General features: G+C 43.4%; 1 protein-coding gene across 1 annotated transcript in view; it reads left to right on the forward strand.

The window, feature by feature from the left end:
* POMT2 (protein O-mannosyltransferase 2) overlaps window positions 1-15,266 on the forward strand; it is a 331,358-nt gene that overhangs the window by 168,459 nt on the left and 147,633 nt on the right. The window contains exons 10-12 of the mRNA XM_069208415.1: window positions 5,224-5,290; window positions 5,907-5,967; window positions 7,097-7,175. Of these exons, the coding sequence (XP_069064516.1) occupies window positions 5,224-5,290; window positions 5,907-5,967; window positions 7,097-7,175 (207 nt within the window). The remainder of the gene's footprint in view (window positions 1-5,223; window positions 5,291-5,906; window positions 5,968-7,096; window positions 7,176-15,266) is intronic.

The raw sequence follows: 15,266 nt of genomic DNA on the forward strand, positions 1-15,266 counted from the left end.
AGCAAAATTGGGCACCCCTGTTTCATGCACTTTTGTGTATCTGTAGTGTAGTCCCTTTCACTCTGATCCTAGCCCTTGGTCGTGGGTTACTTGTCCAAATTCAGGAAAGAATGCAAGTTCCAAACTCAACCTTCTTAAATACTTCAGACAGGAACTCAGTTGAAGGGTCTTTTCTGCATCTAGGGAGAGCAGAAAGGCGTTTTTCCCTTCCTTTTGAGCATTTTCCACCAGGTACAGGAGCCTCTTCATATTATTGTCACTCTGGCAACTGATCCCTGATCCAGAATGATCTGAATTCACCATCCGGGGTAACCCAGGCCCCAATGCTGGACATCAGGATCTCAGCAAAAATATTAGGATCCAGATACAGAAACCACATTGACCTATATGAACCACACTTACCTGCCTGGTTTATGAATCATGGTCTCACAGCCTCAAGCATAGAGGGAAGTAGGCGTTCTGTGTACCCAAATTAATTAAATTATCACATCAGTATGGATTCTAGTTTCTCCACCGAGGTCTTCAATAATACAGTCATGTTGCCAGCCAGCCCTGGTGCATTCCTCAGTTTCAATTGTTCTCTCTCTTGTATGACTTTGTCTGTCCCATTCGGGGCTTCTAATGCTTCAAAACCACGGGATGGAAGCCTCAGGTCCACAGCCACCCTATCATAGGCCTTCATTTTGCTTTCAGTCACCGGTTCCTCAATGTAGGAATCCTGGTAGATCGATCTGAAAGCCTCTGATGTCCTGCATCATCTATAGGCAGCACCTCTACAGTGCTTTACAGCCCCTTAATATTTTCATTGGTTACTTTTGTGTTCCATTTATTATCCCACATGCTCCCTCTTTGTGTCTGTTAGAATAATACATTTGTTTTATCCTTGCCATTGCCTCTTTGCCTTTGTCCAGATCAGAGGCCCTTACTTGAGATTGAGTTTCCACACCTCCTCGTTTTGTACAGTTAGATGGTGCTGAAATGAAGTTGGCCCTGATCACTGCCTTAAAAGTATTGCACAGCGTGGCCATTCTATGCTCTTACACTTTCTGTTTAAAAAGTGTCAAAAAGCTGGTGATTGTTGAGTCTCCAACCTCTATCCCCGAAGACCCCTTTTCTTCTCTGTCAAGTTCCAGGTGAATTTAGACATGATCTAGGAGTGAAATGCTTCCTGTGCTTGATGTTTCCTGTGACAGAGTGAGTAAATCATGGGAGTAAGTGGTCTCCTGACAGAAATTGGTGCACTCTGGCATAGGTTTTATATGCAGCTGAGTAAAACATGTTGTCAATCTGTCAAGGTGTTGGGCCCTCCATGCCCCTGTCATACCGAACCACTCCATATAGTTCTGCAACATCACTGTGTACTACCATATCTCTGCTGGGTTCAATATCTTGAGCAGTTGATCACTAGATTCATGTCTCTGCCTATAATATCCTTCCACTCTGCCCTCCGGAGTTCTCTCTGATATTGCCTACCTTAGGAACCTCTTATGTTTGGAATTAGCCACAACCGGGGCTTGGGTCTCCTTGATCGCTTCACAGTGTGCCATGCTGACAGGAGATTGTCCTTGAATGGATGGGTCATGTCTGCTTCTATTCCCTCATCCTGAAAACCTGACTGTTTTTACCTCATCAGTAGAGCATACCATACCCCTCTAGTCTTTCCACCTAAAGATCAAACTGAGTGAGTGCCCCCACCAGTAGGCAAACTTCTGTTGTTGCAGGATGTCTGTGATCACCCGGAGGTCTGATGTTTGCTTAAGCATGGCAGCAGACAAGTCCTAAAAAGCTAAAGTTAATGCCCTTTGAAGGAGATGTAATTTTTTTGCTTGAGCCAGGGGCTTCAGCTCTTTCTTCTCCTTGAAGTAATGAACTTGGGTCAAGATTCCAGGCAGTCTGTCTACCCTCATGTCACTCCTGCAATCTGTATGTACGATTGAGTCTAATCTGTGCATCCTCCTGTCTGTAATGGATAGTGTGTAAAGGTTCCCGAAAAGAGGAATGTGTGCCCTGCTCCTTTTGTGTATATGTTATTCCGTTGATACCTATTTTCTAGCCTGCTTCACTTGCATGTTTTCCCAGCTTTCTGTGAAGGTCAGCAGTCTGCTTTCTATAGTGTGTTGTTCTTCCAATCTAAGATTGACTGTTATTTCTAAATCGTCCACATGTGGGCACCCAGTTCCACAACCTCCTTTATTGTGTGCAGACGTTTCTTGAGGCCTGCTCTGATAGTGCCCACTTCTGCTTACATTTTAGTTACAGATTGCAAGAATCATGAAAGATCGAAGCTCCAACTTGGGATGCCCCAGACGTATCAAAGGAGGCCTTTGCTGACCTCAAGGCTTTATCTATTTTAACCTTTTTGTGCTATTTCTCCATTACCATATATTTGGCTGAAAATTCTCTTCTTTTCCTGATGCCAGGGATGCTATGTAGGCTTTGTGTGCATTGCTATTAGTTGTGGATAGCTGGCCAGCTTGCCAATGTCTCTTCCCCAGCAGAAGAAAGCCACACTTCTCCAGTTGTAGCACCACCATGGTGCTCCACCTAAGGTAGTTCAGTGTCCTTTCATGAGTGTTGAGCTGCAGAAGGGAGCCACTAATTGATAGGTTTGCCAGATTTTCAAATAAAGACTTTGTCCAGTCCAAGTTCACTGTTTACGGTGGCACCACGCCAAAGACCAGGGTTCAGGCCCCAAGACACTCACTTCTGTGTCCCGAGCTATGCCTTACTCTGCAGCACCTTAGCTCTTACGGTTGTGCTATATGCACATAGCCGTCATGGGCTGCATGGCAGCGTCACATCTTAAGGGTGTCAAGAGGCTCATGCGTCTTCCTCTTCTCCCAGCTGCCATATCAATTCTGACTAACCCTGACCTCTGCCGTGGCCACACGTACTACTGCCTGACCAGCTTACTGCAGTTCTGTCGCTGCATGGTGTCCCGTTCACTGGCCCGACCTGCAGCCTGACCACTGGGCCCCTCATTGACATTTACCACTCCCTGCTGCTAGGTGGAGGCTTGTTGCCTTCTGCACTGCTGGCCTCCACCCTAGCCAGACTGCCTGTGAGGTCCTGCTGCTGTGCAGCGTTCCCCTCCTCCTTCACCTGCTCACTGCCAGCCTCTAGCAGTAGACGGGCAAAAGGCCCCCGCCTCCTTCTCCTGGTAGATTAAAAAGACCAAACCCTCAATGCGGTCACTATGCCTAAGGCCTTTGTCCATGACCAGCAGTTCTTTGGCTTCTTCCAGAGCGTTGCTTCGGATTTTCCGCACCAGTGTCAAGCCTCCAGTCCAGCGCCCAGTCTCCTGTCAGCCCACATCTCACTTACTGCTGCCCAAAATGGCCCAGCACTGCCACTTACTGAAACGGGCCCAGCAGGTCTGAACTTAAACTCAAACTGCAACTGCCGTCTTATCAGCACCATCGGCTGCACCCGGGTTGTCGGTTCCACACCACCCCACCAGAACAGTGTCAGGCTGTGGGGTTTCAATAAATATCTGTTTTGCCATGGATCGGAGCAGTCAAATCCTAATACTACTCTATTCCCTGACTAGGCAATGCTTTCATAAATTAGTTCTTTAAAGACTGTTTGGGTACAAACAGTAAAAATGGAGAGTAGTTGAGGCAAATCATACCGACTGGGATTGGTTCATTTGCAGATGAGAGATGTGTGTTTTCAGTGGTTTCCTGAAATATAGATTTTATTGGGTCTTTAGTAGATACTGGGGAAGAGTTCAACTGGCAGCTCCAGTGAAGAACTGATTTTCAGAGTTTCCAGATGTAAATTTCTGTGCTTCGAAAGCCTGACCAGAGAAGATCTTAAGTTTGGATAGAGAAGGTGGATTTGATAAGAGGAGGGCTTTAACTCAAGGCAAAAGTTTTTAAATGTAGTTCTAGCCTTGATAGGAAACCAGTATTAATCGCTCAAAAACAGAGAGATGCTGTTAAATTTCCTTTTGTCTTAGGTAATTGGGACTGTTACAGTGAAATCAGCTTTGATCTGAGCTGGTTAATATAAGATGGTTTTCAAATAAGCACAGAAGTATATGTGGAATTGGGCCTCTTATTTTGTTAAGATTGTTTTGGCTGCAGGAGTTAAAATACTGGTTGAAACTGTCTATGGAGCGCTTGTTACACTTCTTGGATAAATTCTATGTAAACCCCATCACAGTGATTCTTCGCAGTACAACTGCAGAAAAGTAAGTACACTTGCTAAAACTTTTTTCTTTATCATTCTGCCCTGCTTTACAGATAAGAGTACCAGGTAGTGGGCATTACTGATTCTATTTGGCTGGCTCACAGTGTTTCCAAAAGTGCCACTTTGTTGTGTGTCTGGTTTGGGGCCACAGAATATTTCAGAATCTCTCAAAATACATCTGTGGCGGTTATCACTACACTGTAGAACTTCAAAGGCTCTAAGCATCGGAATAATCAGCAACACATGAATAACAAAAATAATCAACAAGTGGAGAGGAGTGGTGCCTCTCTCACCAATATAAAATCCTAGGTTGTAACATTTTCATAATAAAACTATGATGCAGATTGTTCTCAATATTGGTATGTCATCAAATAGCAGTGTTTGGAAAACAGTAAATCCAAAATTATTAACTTATGTGGCAAATATGTTTGGTTGTGCAGATCACCACCCCATTGAAAAACCTATGTTAATTTAGTATCATCAGATTTGGGACATTCAGCACAGATTGGTTAGAGTTCAAGGTGTTTTTCTGATCTGTTGTAAAATGTAAACATCTTCACATTTTCTGTTATTGCTGAGGTTGCTGTAAAAGTAGTTTGCGTGAGTCCACAAGAAAACACCTTAGAAATGTAGAAACTCCCCAGCATAGAGCAATGTAAACTAAATACGTGCAGTTTGGATACACCGGGCCTTTTTAGTTCCTTTGTTGTGTTTTTTTTAGTTATCTCACCTGGCTTCCCCTAGGGCTCACCTCACTGCCGATTTATTAGCTTTATCCCATTCTTGATCACCACATTCCTGCTACTTACATTCCTGTTTCTGTGAAACTAGTCCCTCTAAGTCCAATATGTAAAAAAAACAGTCTTTTTTTAATTTTGCTTTGGAACTAAGCATATGCAATATCTTGACGATATTCATCTCTGATCAGGCGTTTATGTTTTTCTTTCCCTTTGTTGTGGGATTTTCCCACTTCTTCCGTGCCTAGGTGCTTTATTTAATGGTGAAACTTATATTGTATTAATGTTTCAGGTTACTACCTATTCACACAAGGACTTCAATAACCTGTGGGTCATGAAGAAGCATGACACCAACAATGGTAAGCACCACAATATTAGTTCTTTTGGTATTGACTTATGGCCATTCACACCTTTTCCACAACCCTGGCGATGTCTTCTAAACACAGACACATTGCTCATGCAAAAGTCTTCAGCAACCATATATTAGAGCATATAAAGTATATGTTTCTAACCCTGTCTGCCGTTTTTATGACTCATTTAAATTCCTCCCTTGTGCTGCGATTTGCAGTGCACGTGGCAATACTGTTAGCTGTCCAGGGACTCACCATGACACTTAACCTTGTGTTTACTTTAACATTCATTCAACAATTTATTAAGAAACGTTTAAAATATAGTTATGAACTCACTAGAGAAAGATATACACACACTCAGGAATACTTCCAGACACCCAAAATGTAAATTAGATCTTCAGGAGTAGGGACATTGATTATATTTTTAATCACGCTACCAGGAAAGCAGTACATTGCTTGCTCTTTCTTTCTGTCATCTTGCCTAATTCCTTAAATTGTTCTCTGTTTCAGTTCTAATCTATTTGCATGTGAGTAGCATTTACCCTTTTGCTAACATTTACATCACTCAGATTCCTGTGTTACGTCTTGGACTGAACAAATCCATTCTTATGGTTTTACCCGCTAGAACCTGCCGCTTCTGTGGAATTTGTGAAATCTGGGGATGTTATACGACTGGAGCATAAAATGTAAGTTTCTGAAACTGCATCTGTGATGCTGACGGTTGAAGCAATTTGGAAGACAGCTGAGCTGCTGTTGCAATATCCCACCCATCCTCAACATTTGTTATTGTTGTTCTTTGTATTTTTTATTCCCAGCAAGTCGCACCCAGCTCAACATTGATTTGAGGCTTCTATAGTTGCACAACCATAAAACTTTGTGTCTGGTACTGCAATCCCAGCAGATTTTGAGCAGGGTGCAGGGGTGAAGGTTGAGGTTTATAGCTGTTCTTGCCCGGTTTGCTTGTGCCCGCTCCATTGCTCTTCCATGCCATTTGGACCTTGGCATGTATCTCAGACCTGGACGTCAAGGAAGCTTGACTGGGGCAAGCCTGAAAATATTTGGGATTTAGTTCTCAGTTATATGACTTGATGATTGCATAAAATTGTCTAAATAGGTTCATAAAAGTACGTGATTGTATTCATGTTCTTGGGCCATATATTTAATTTGGAACTGGATAACATGGAAGTATTGCAGACAACCCTCCCACTGGAGGCTATCTCAGTGTATCCTAGTCCACGAGATCTGCCAGAACCCATGTTTTTCTGTCCTTGTGACAGATTCTCTACTATTTACAGGCAGGTTATTTCCAGAGAGTTGCATCTAAGCCTCTCCACACTGCTCAATGCTATGCCTATTCATCTTATTCCAGTAGAAAAGTTATTTTTTCCACCCAGCTACTTGGCTGTTCTGAAGCAAGGTTCAAACAAGGTAACAAACCTAACAATATTCTTTCATATATATTTTTAATTTTAAAAGTATTCTGGAAAACCTCCTGAAGACACAGATCATTCTTGCAAGGTTGTGACTTCATTGAAGATTGCATGGCTGAGAGCTGTTGGTGTGATGACCTTTGCCAAATGTGCATCCAGTGATGTTTGGTCTAGTTGGACATCAGATTGTGTTTTAATGGGCAAAAGCAGATTTAATACTGGATTTTGTGAGGATTTTATGACTTTCGTCTTGGCTCATAGTTGTACAGTTTAAGGACAGACCATTCATCTGCATTCCTGGGGTTTTTGGAAGACCATTTTATGTTTTATCTAACTACCAGCTCTAAACACCTCTAGGACTTAGCTGTGTTGTTTTTATTCTCAGGACTATGCAGAATCTGCACAGCCATAAACGTGAAGCACCACTGACAAGAAAGCACCTCCAAGTCACAGCTTATGGCATGGTAAGAGACCAATACTGAAAACTAGGACCGCGCATTCCATGATCACTCAGGATATGAGCTCTTAACAAGGGTTCAGTGGAGGGGTTCGGTGGAGTAGGGACACGCATACACATTGACACAGACCCTGCATCCTGACATTTAAAGGTTAAAAGTTATGTTATGCTAGAGGGTATTTGTTTAGTGCTTGTTCTGTCCTAATGCTGCTCTGGGGCTTTGAAAATCCTTTTTAATAATGAGACAATGGAAGGGAATCAGCTTATTTGTCACATTCTGTTAAATGTCTAAGGCAGTGGCATGGTTTTTCTATGTTCTCTTCCAGGGGATCCTCATCAATAGTCATAAGCATTGAATTATTCCTCGGAGCACATAACACATATACATATTCATATCTATATGTATGTGTGTATATATATATATATATATATATATATATATATGTTCGGTGGCATGTGTAGCTGCAGATACACATGCTGTGCATTATCCTGCCATCTAGTGTTGGGCTCGGAGTGTTACAAGATGTTTTTCTTCGAAGAAGTTTTTTCGAGTCACGAGACCGGGGGACTCCTCCCTTTCGGCTCCATTGCGCATGGGTGTCGACTCCATCTTAGATTGTTTTCTTTCCACCATCGGGTTCGGACGTGTTCCTCTTCGCTCCGTATTTCGAATCGGGAAAGTTAGCTAAATATCTAAAATTCGACGATATTGTTCGCGTTCCATACCGGTTTAGTGTTAGCGTATCGACACTGATAGTAGAAGCGCTCGGGCGGCCCTTCGGGGCTTCCGCTCTTCAGCAGAGCCTGGTCGGCCCGACCGTGTCCATCGACGAAACTAATGCACCGGACCCCCTTCCGCTTCTGTCCGAAGTGCCACTCGAAGTATCCTTATGAAGACCAACACTTGGTCTGTAATCTGTGTCTATCACCAGAACACAGGGAGGATACTTGTGAGGCCTGTCGGGCATTTCGATCGAAAAAGATCCTACGCGATCGAAGAGCCAGAAGACTACAAATGGCGTAGACACCGAGGGAACAACTCGACGTCGAAGTGGAGGAAAGAATTTCCATCCTGGGAACGGACTCAGATGATTCCGAAAGTGAGCGACCCGCGACGACGCAGAAAACAGTGAGTAAAACTGCCCCGTCCAAGACTCACACAAAGATCGTAAAGGCCAAGGGGATGCCACCGCCAGCAGGCCATGGCTTAACCCATCGAAAAGACGGTGACCAAACATCGGCACCGAAAAAGGCCAAAGAACTGCCAAAGACATCCGACTCCGGTCGAGATTCAGGCTCCGAACGATCTCGGCACGAGAGTTCGACTCACCCAAGGTGAGAAAAGTTACGTCGGAACCGAAAAAGACTTTCTCAGAAGCTTTGGTACCGAAAAAAGCGGCTTCGGAGCCGAAAAGAAGCTCTTACACGGAAGAGCAAGGACTTTCCGGCCAAATGCAAAAACACAGATTTGAGCAAGAGATAGGTATGGGGGAAGCAGACCATACCCAAAGGAGGTTGCATATCCAGAAAGAGACTGGGAAAATACAAACTCTTCCTCCAATTAAAACCAAAAGAAAGCTGGCATTTCATGAGTCAGAAATGCAGCCGAAGGAAAAGGTGGCAAGAGATAAAACACCACCACCAAGGTTTTCGCCACAACCTTCTCCACTGCATTCACCACAGCTGTCCCCGGTAACAACACCGCCAGTGCGGTCATCGACCCATACAGGGATGACACAGGATGATCCGGATGCATGGGACTTATATGATGCTCCGGTATCAGACAACAGCCCAGATTGTTACCCAACAAGGCCGTCACCTCCAGAGGACAGTACTGCATATACGCAGGTACTGTCAAGGGCAGCTACATTCCACAATGTAGCAATGCATTCAGAGCCAATAGAGGATGATTTCCTATTCAACACCTTAGCGTCCACCCACACTTCCTACCAGAGTCTGCCAATGCTCCCAGGCATGCTCAAGCACGCAAAACAGGTCTTCCAGGAGCCAGTGAAAGGAAGGGCTATCACACCTAGGGTGGAGAAAAAATACAAACCTCCCCCAACGGACCCTGTGTTTATAACACAGCAACTTACGCCAGACTCAGTAGTTGTAGGGGCAGCAAGAAAGAGGGCAAGCTCTCAATCATCACAAGATGCTGCACCGTCTGACAAGGAGAGTAGGAAGTTTGATGCAGCGGGCAAACGGGTGGCAGCACAGGCAGCCAATCAATGGCAGATCGCAAACTCGCAAGCCCTACTGGCTCGCTACGACAGGGCACACTGGGACGAGATGCAACACATTATACAGCACTTACCCAAAGAACACCAGAAACGTGCCCAACAGATTGTTGAGGAAGGACAAGCAATATCCAACAACCAAATAAGGTCCGCATTAGACTCGGCAGACACAGCAGCAGGAACAGTCAACACTGCGGTAACCATTTGCAGGCATGCATGTTTACGAAGCTCAGGATTCAAGCCAGAAATCCAACAAGCTGTGTTAAACATGCCTTTCAACCAGGAACAATTGTTTGGGCCGGAGGTGGACACAGCAATTGAAAAATTAAAAAAAGACACAGACACGGCCAAAGCCATGGGTGCGCTCTACTCCCCACAAATCAGAGGCACATTTAGAAAGCCACAATTTAGAGGGGGGTTTCGTATGCAAACACCAGAACCTTCCACCTCGCAAACCAGACCCACCTATCAGGGACAATACCAGAGAGGAGGGTTTCGAGGCTCATATAGGGGTGGACAATTCCCAAGAGCAAGGGGAAAATTCCAAACCCCTAAAACAAGTCAAACCAAACAGTGACTTCAATGCCACAAAACCCCAACACTTAACACCAGTGGGGGGGGAGACTTACTGCATACTACAAAAACTGGACACATAACTATGGACGCATGGGTCCTAGCCATTATCCAACATGGTTATTGCATAGAATTCATAAATTACCTGCCAGATGTGCCCCCAAGAGCACACAATATGTCCAAACAACACTTACACCTGTTACAACTAGAAGTCCAAGCATTGTGACAAAAACAAGCAATAGAGTTAGTACCCAACCATCAAAAAGGAACAGGCGTCTACTCACTATATTTCCTAATTCCAAAGAAAGACAAACGTTAAGACCCATGTTAGACCTCAGAACGCTGAATCTCTTCATCAAATCGGATCACTTCCACATGGTAACACTTCAAGACGTGGTTCCCTTACTCAAAAAAGAGGACTACATGTCAACATTAGATCTCAAGGATGCCTACTTTCACATACCCATACATCAGTGTTTCCCAAAGTGTGCACCGTGGCTCCCTGGTGCGCCATCAGAACTCACCAGGGGCGCCGCACACTTCTAAGGAACACTGAAATGCTTTCATTTTCATACTACCGTACGGCCCCATTCTAAAAATACATCACATTTAGAATGAGGCTTTACAGGAGTATGAAAACTAAAGAATCACAGTGGAAATAAATCGAACTTGTTAGGGTTTTGCAATGTTATGTTGGAAAGTGTAAAACCCATCAAGTTTGATTCGTTTCCACTGCGAGTCGCTCTTTCATACTACGGTACAGCTAACAAAGCTGCATGGTAGTATGACAGAGAAAGACTTGCAGTGGAAACAAATCAAACTTGATGGAGTTTACAATAGACATCATAACATTGCAAAAACCTAACAAGTTTGATTTATCTGCACTGCAATTCTTTCTGTTTCATACTACTGTACGGCTCCATTCTAAGGACAAGATACGTTTAGAATGGAGCCGAACAGTAGTATTAAAAAGAAAGAATCACAGTGGAAATAAATGAAACTTGTTAGGGTTTTGCAATGTTACATAGTAAATTGTAAAACCCATCAAGTTTGATTTGTTTCCACTCAGTGTTTAAATATTTATAAATAAAAACATGCCTGAAAGCTCTCCTCTGAAACAAGTGGCTGCTGCAGTTAAATATGCATGCACAGAATATTGAGGCAGCAGTAATCCTAAAGCCATCTTGGGCCTCTTCAATCCATTTACAGCCTCCCCCTGCCCCTTCAGCTCACTCTTGCATCTTTCTCCCAATGTGGAGCTTTTACGTCCTTCTTTTTCTTCATCCTTCCCATAGGTGCCTTTGCTCACAGTAAATGCCTGATGCATAAAACTAAGGCCCATATTTATGAAAAGTTTGTGCCGCATATGCGTCATTTTTTTATGCAAAAGCAGCGCAAACTCACAAAATATAAGTATATTTTGTAAGTCTGCGCTGCTTTTGCGTCACAAAATAATGCAAATGTAGCACAAACGTTTCATAAATATGGGCCTAAGTGCCAGTCCTTAAAAATAAGTGCTGTGCCCCCCACTGTATACCCAGTGCTTAATTTGTAGATAAAAATGTGATGGTGATGAAAGCTCTCTTTTGAAACAAGCGGATGCTGCATTTAAATGTGCGAGCCTTCTCGGGCCTCTTTAATCCATTTACAGCCACTCCCTACTCCTCCAGCTCACTCATGCAGCTTTCTACTTTCTCCCTTAGTGATGCTTTTTAGTTTCTCTTCCTCCACGTTTCCCATATGTATCTTTTGCTCTTCCTAAATGTCTGATGCAGAAAACCGGAAACCACCTGCTCAAATTAATCCCTGCGGAAAGCACTGGCTCAAATTAAGCACTGTTAGCACTGCGACTCTTTCTCTTTCATACTACCATACGGCTCCATTATAAAGATGTTATGTTTGGAACAGAGCCGTACGGTAGTATGATAAAGAAAGAATCACAGTGCAAAAATCAAACTTGTTAGGGTTTTGCAATGTGCATTTGCAGCCCTGAGTAACCCATGTGGGAATGCCATGTGGGGATGTTATGGAAGCCACAGCTGTCAGCGTCTGGAGTGTTTTGGACTAGCACATGACGTCTTGCCTTATAAATAAAGAGTATGTCCATTTAGGCAGGGTCAGGCCCAATCAGGACAATGATAGAGTGTCACTTCTGTCAGTGTTCTGCAGCTACTCAAGAAAAGAGGGTAATCATGAAATTATAAAAATTTCAACATTTAAGAGGAAAGCGGGAAATTGAAAAAATAAGAATCGGGAGAATGTATTTCTCCCCTTGAGGCCTGAATCAGGTCTATTGTCATATATGGGACTTCCAAGTGTGGTGCTGGAGGATCTGAGATCAAAAATACTAATGTGCTTTTTTTTTTTTACTTGCCAGGAACAAGGAGAAAGCGCAATGGCAGGCAGAAAGAGTGTGATAAAAATGTTGTGCACTGGCCTTCAGCAGCAGATTACTGGCAGTGCATACTCCAAGCCACTAAAGACAAGTCCCTATCGCAGAAGCCCTTTATCAGCTTCATCCCAATTATTTTTTAGGAAGGAAAATGGAAGTGCTCCCAAATCCTGGCTTACATCCCCCCACCCGTCAAAAAAAGTGACATAACAGGGAGCCGCAGCCAATGGCCAATAGGTCAAGGGAGCCACGGGTCGAAAAAGTTTGGGAACCACTGCCATACATCCTTCCCACAGAAAATACTTAAGGTTTGTAATACACGGCGTACACTATCAATTCAAAGTGTTACCGTTCGGGATAACAACAGCCCCAAGGCTATTCACAAAAGGCCTTGCAGTAGTAGCCGCTCACATAAGGAGACAGCACATGCACGTATTTCCGTACTTAGACGACTGGCTAATAAAAACCAGCACTCAACAACAGTGTCTTCTTCACACGCAATACGTTATAGAAACTCTACACAAACTAGGGTTTTCCATAAACTACCAAAAATCACATCTGCAGCCATCCCAAATACAACAATACTTGGGAGCAACACTCAACACACAAAAAGCGATTGCCACTCCAAGTCCACAAAGGGTACAAGGGTTCCAAAATATAACACTAAACATACAGCCAAACCAACACTACCAAGTGAGGTTTGTAATGAAACTTCTAGGCATGAAGTCTTCATGCATAGCCGTTGACCCAAACGCAAGATTACACATGCGGCCCTTACAACAGTGCCTAGCAAAACAATGGACAAAAGCACAGGGTCAACTCCAAGATCTAGTGTTGGTAGACCGCCAGACACACTTCTCGCTTCAATGGTGGAACCCTATAAATTTAAACCAAGGGCGGCCATTCCAAGACCCAGTGCCTCAAGACGTGATCACAACAGATGCTTCCATGATGGGGTGGGGAGCACACCTCAACCAGCACAGCATACAGGGACAATGGGACAATCAACAAAAACAACTGCACATAAATCATTTAGAACTGTTGGCAGTGTTTCTAGCATTAAAAGCATTTCAACCACTGATAGCCCACAAACACATTCTTGTCAAAACCGACAACATGACGACAATGTATTACCTCAACAAACAAGGAGGGACACACTCGTCACAACTGTGTCTCTTAGCACAGAAAATTTGGCATTGGGCAATTCACAATCACATTCGCCTAATAGCACAATACATCCCAGGCATTCAGAACCAGTTGGCAGACAATCTCAGTCGAGATCACCAACAAACACACGAATGGGAAATTCATCCCCAGATCATACAAGATTACTTTCTACGCTGGGGAACGCCAAAAATAGACCTATTCGCAACAAAAGAAAACACAAAATGCCAAAACTTCGCCTCCAGGTACCCACACCCTCAGTCCAAGAGTTATGCGTTATGGATCAGTTGGTCAGGGATATTTGCTTACGCTTTTCCCCCCTCTCCCACTCATTCCTTATCTGGTAAACAAACTAAGTCAAAACAAACTCAAACTAATACTTATAGCACCAACCTGGGCTCGCCAACCGTGGTACACAACACTGCTAGATTTATCAGTAGTACCTCACATAAAATTACCGAACAGGCCAGATCTGTTAACGCAACACAAACAACAGATCAGACACCCGAATCCAGCATCGCTCAATCTAGCCATCTGGCTCCTGAGATCTTAGAATTTGGACATTTAGACATTTGGACAAGAATGTATGAATGTATGGAGGTCATTAAACAAGCTAGAAAACCCACTACAAGACATTGCTACGCAAACAAATGGAAAAGATTTGTTTACTACTTCCACACTAATCAAATTCAACCACTGCATGCTTCCGCAAAAGACATTGTAGGCTACTTATTACACTTACAAAAGTCTAAGCTAGCATTCTCTTCAATTAAAATACATCTCACTGCAATATCTCACTGCCTATCTGCAGATTACACATTCAACATCGCTTTTTAGAATCCCAGTCATCAAAGCATTTATGGAGGGACTAAAAAGAATCATACCCCCAAGAACACCACCAGTACCCTTCTGGAAGCTTAATGTTGTATTAACACGACTCATGGGACCACCATTCGAACCCATGCACTCTTGTGAGATGCAATACTTAACTTGGAAGGTAGCCTTTCTAATAGCTATCACATCGCTTAGAAGAGTAAGTGAGATACAAGCATTTACTATACAAGAACCCTTTTTACATAAACATAAAGTGGTTCTACGTACAAATCCCAAATTCTTACCAAAAGTCATATCGCCGTTCCACCTAAACCAAACAGTGGAACTCCCAGTCTTCTTTCCACAACCAGACTCAGTAGCCGAAAGAGCCTTACATACATTAGACATAAAGAGAGCACTAATGTATTACATTGACAGGACAAAACAATTTTGTAAAACAAAACAATTGTTTGTAGCCTTCCAAAAACCTCATGCCGGTAATCCTATATCCAAACAAGGCATTGCCAGATGGATAGTTAAATGTATTCAAACTTGTTATATCAAAGCAAAAAGAGATCTACCTATTACACCAAAAGTGCATTCCACTAGGAAAAAAGGCGCCACAATGGCCTTTCTGGGGAATATACCTATGACTGAAATTTGTAAGGCAGCCACCTGGTCTGTGCCTCATACATTCACAAAACATTACTGTGTAGATGTGTTAACAACACAACAAGCCACAGTAGGACAGGCTGTATTAAGAACATTATTTCAAACAACTTCAACTCCTACAGGCTAAGCCACCGTTTTTTTAGGGGAGGTTACTGCTTAGTAGTCTATGCACAGCATGTGTATCTGCAGCTACACATGCCACCGAACGGAAAATGTCACTTACCCAGTGTACATCTGTTCGTGG

The sequence above is a fragment of the Pleurodeles waltl genome, chromosome 9 (assembly GCF_031143425.1).
Source record: "Pleurodeles waltl isolate 20211129_DDA chromosome 9, aPleWal1.hap1.20221129, whole genome shotgun sequence".
Taxonomy (NCBI): domain Eukaryota; kingdom Metazoa; phylum Chordata; class Amphibia; order Caudata; family Salamandridae; genus Pleurodeles; species Pleurodeles waltl.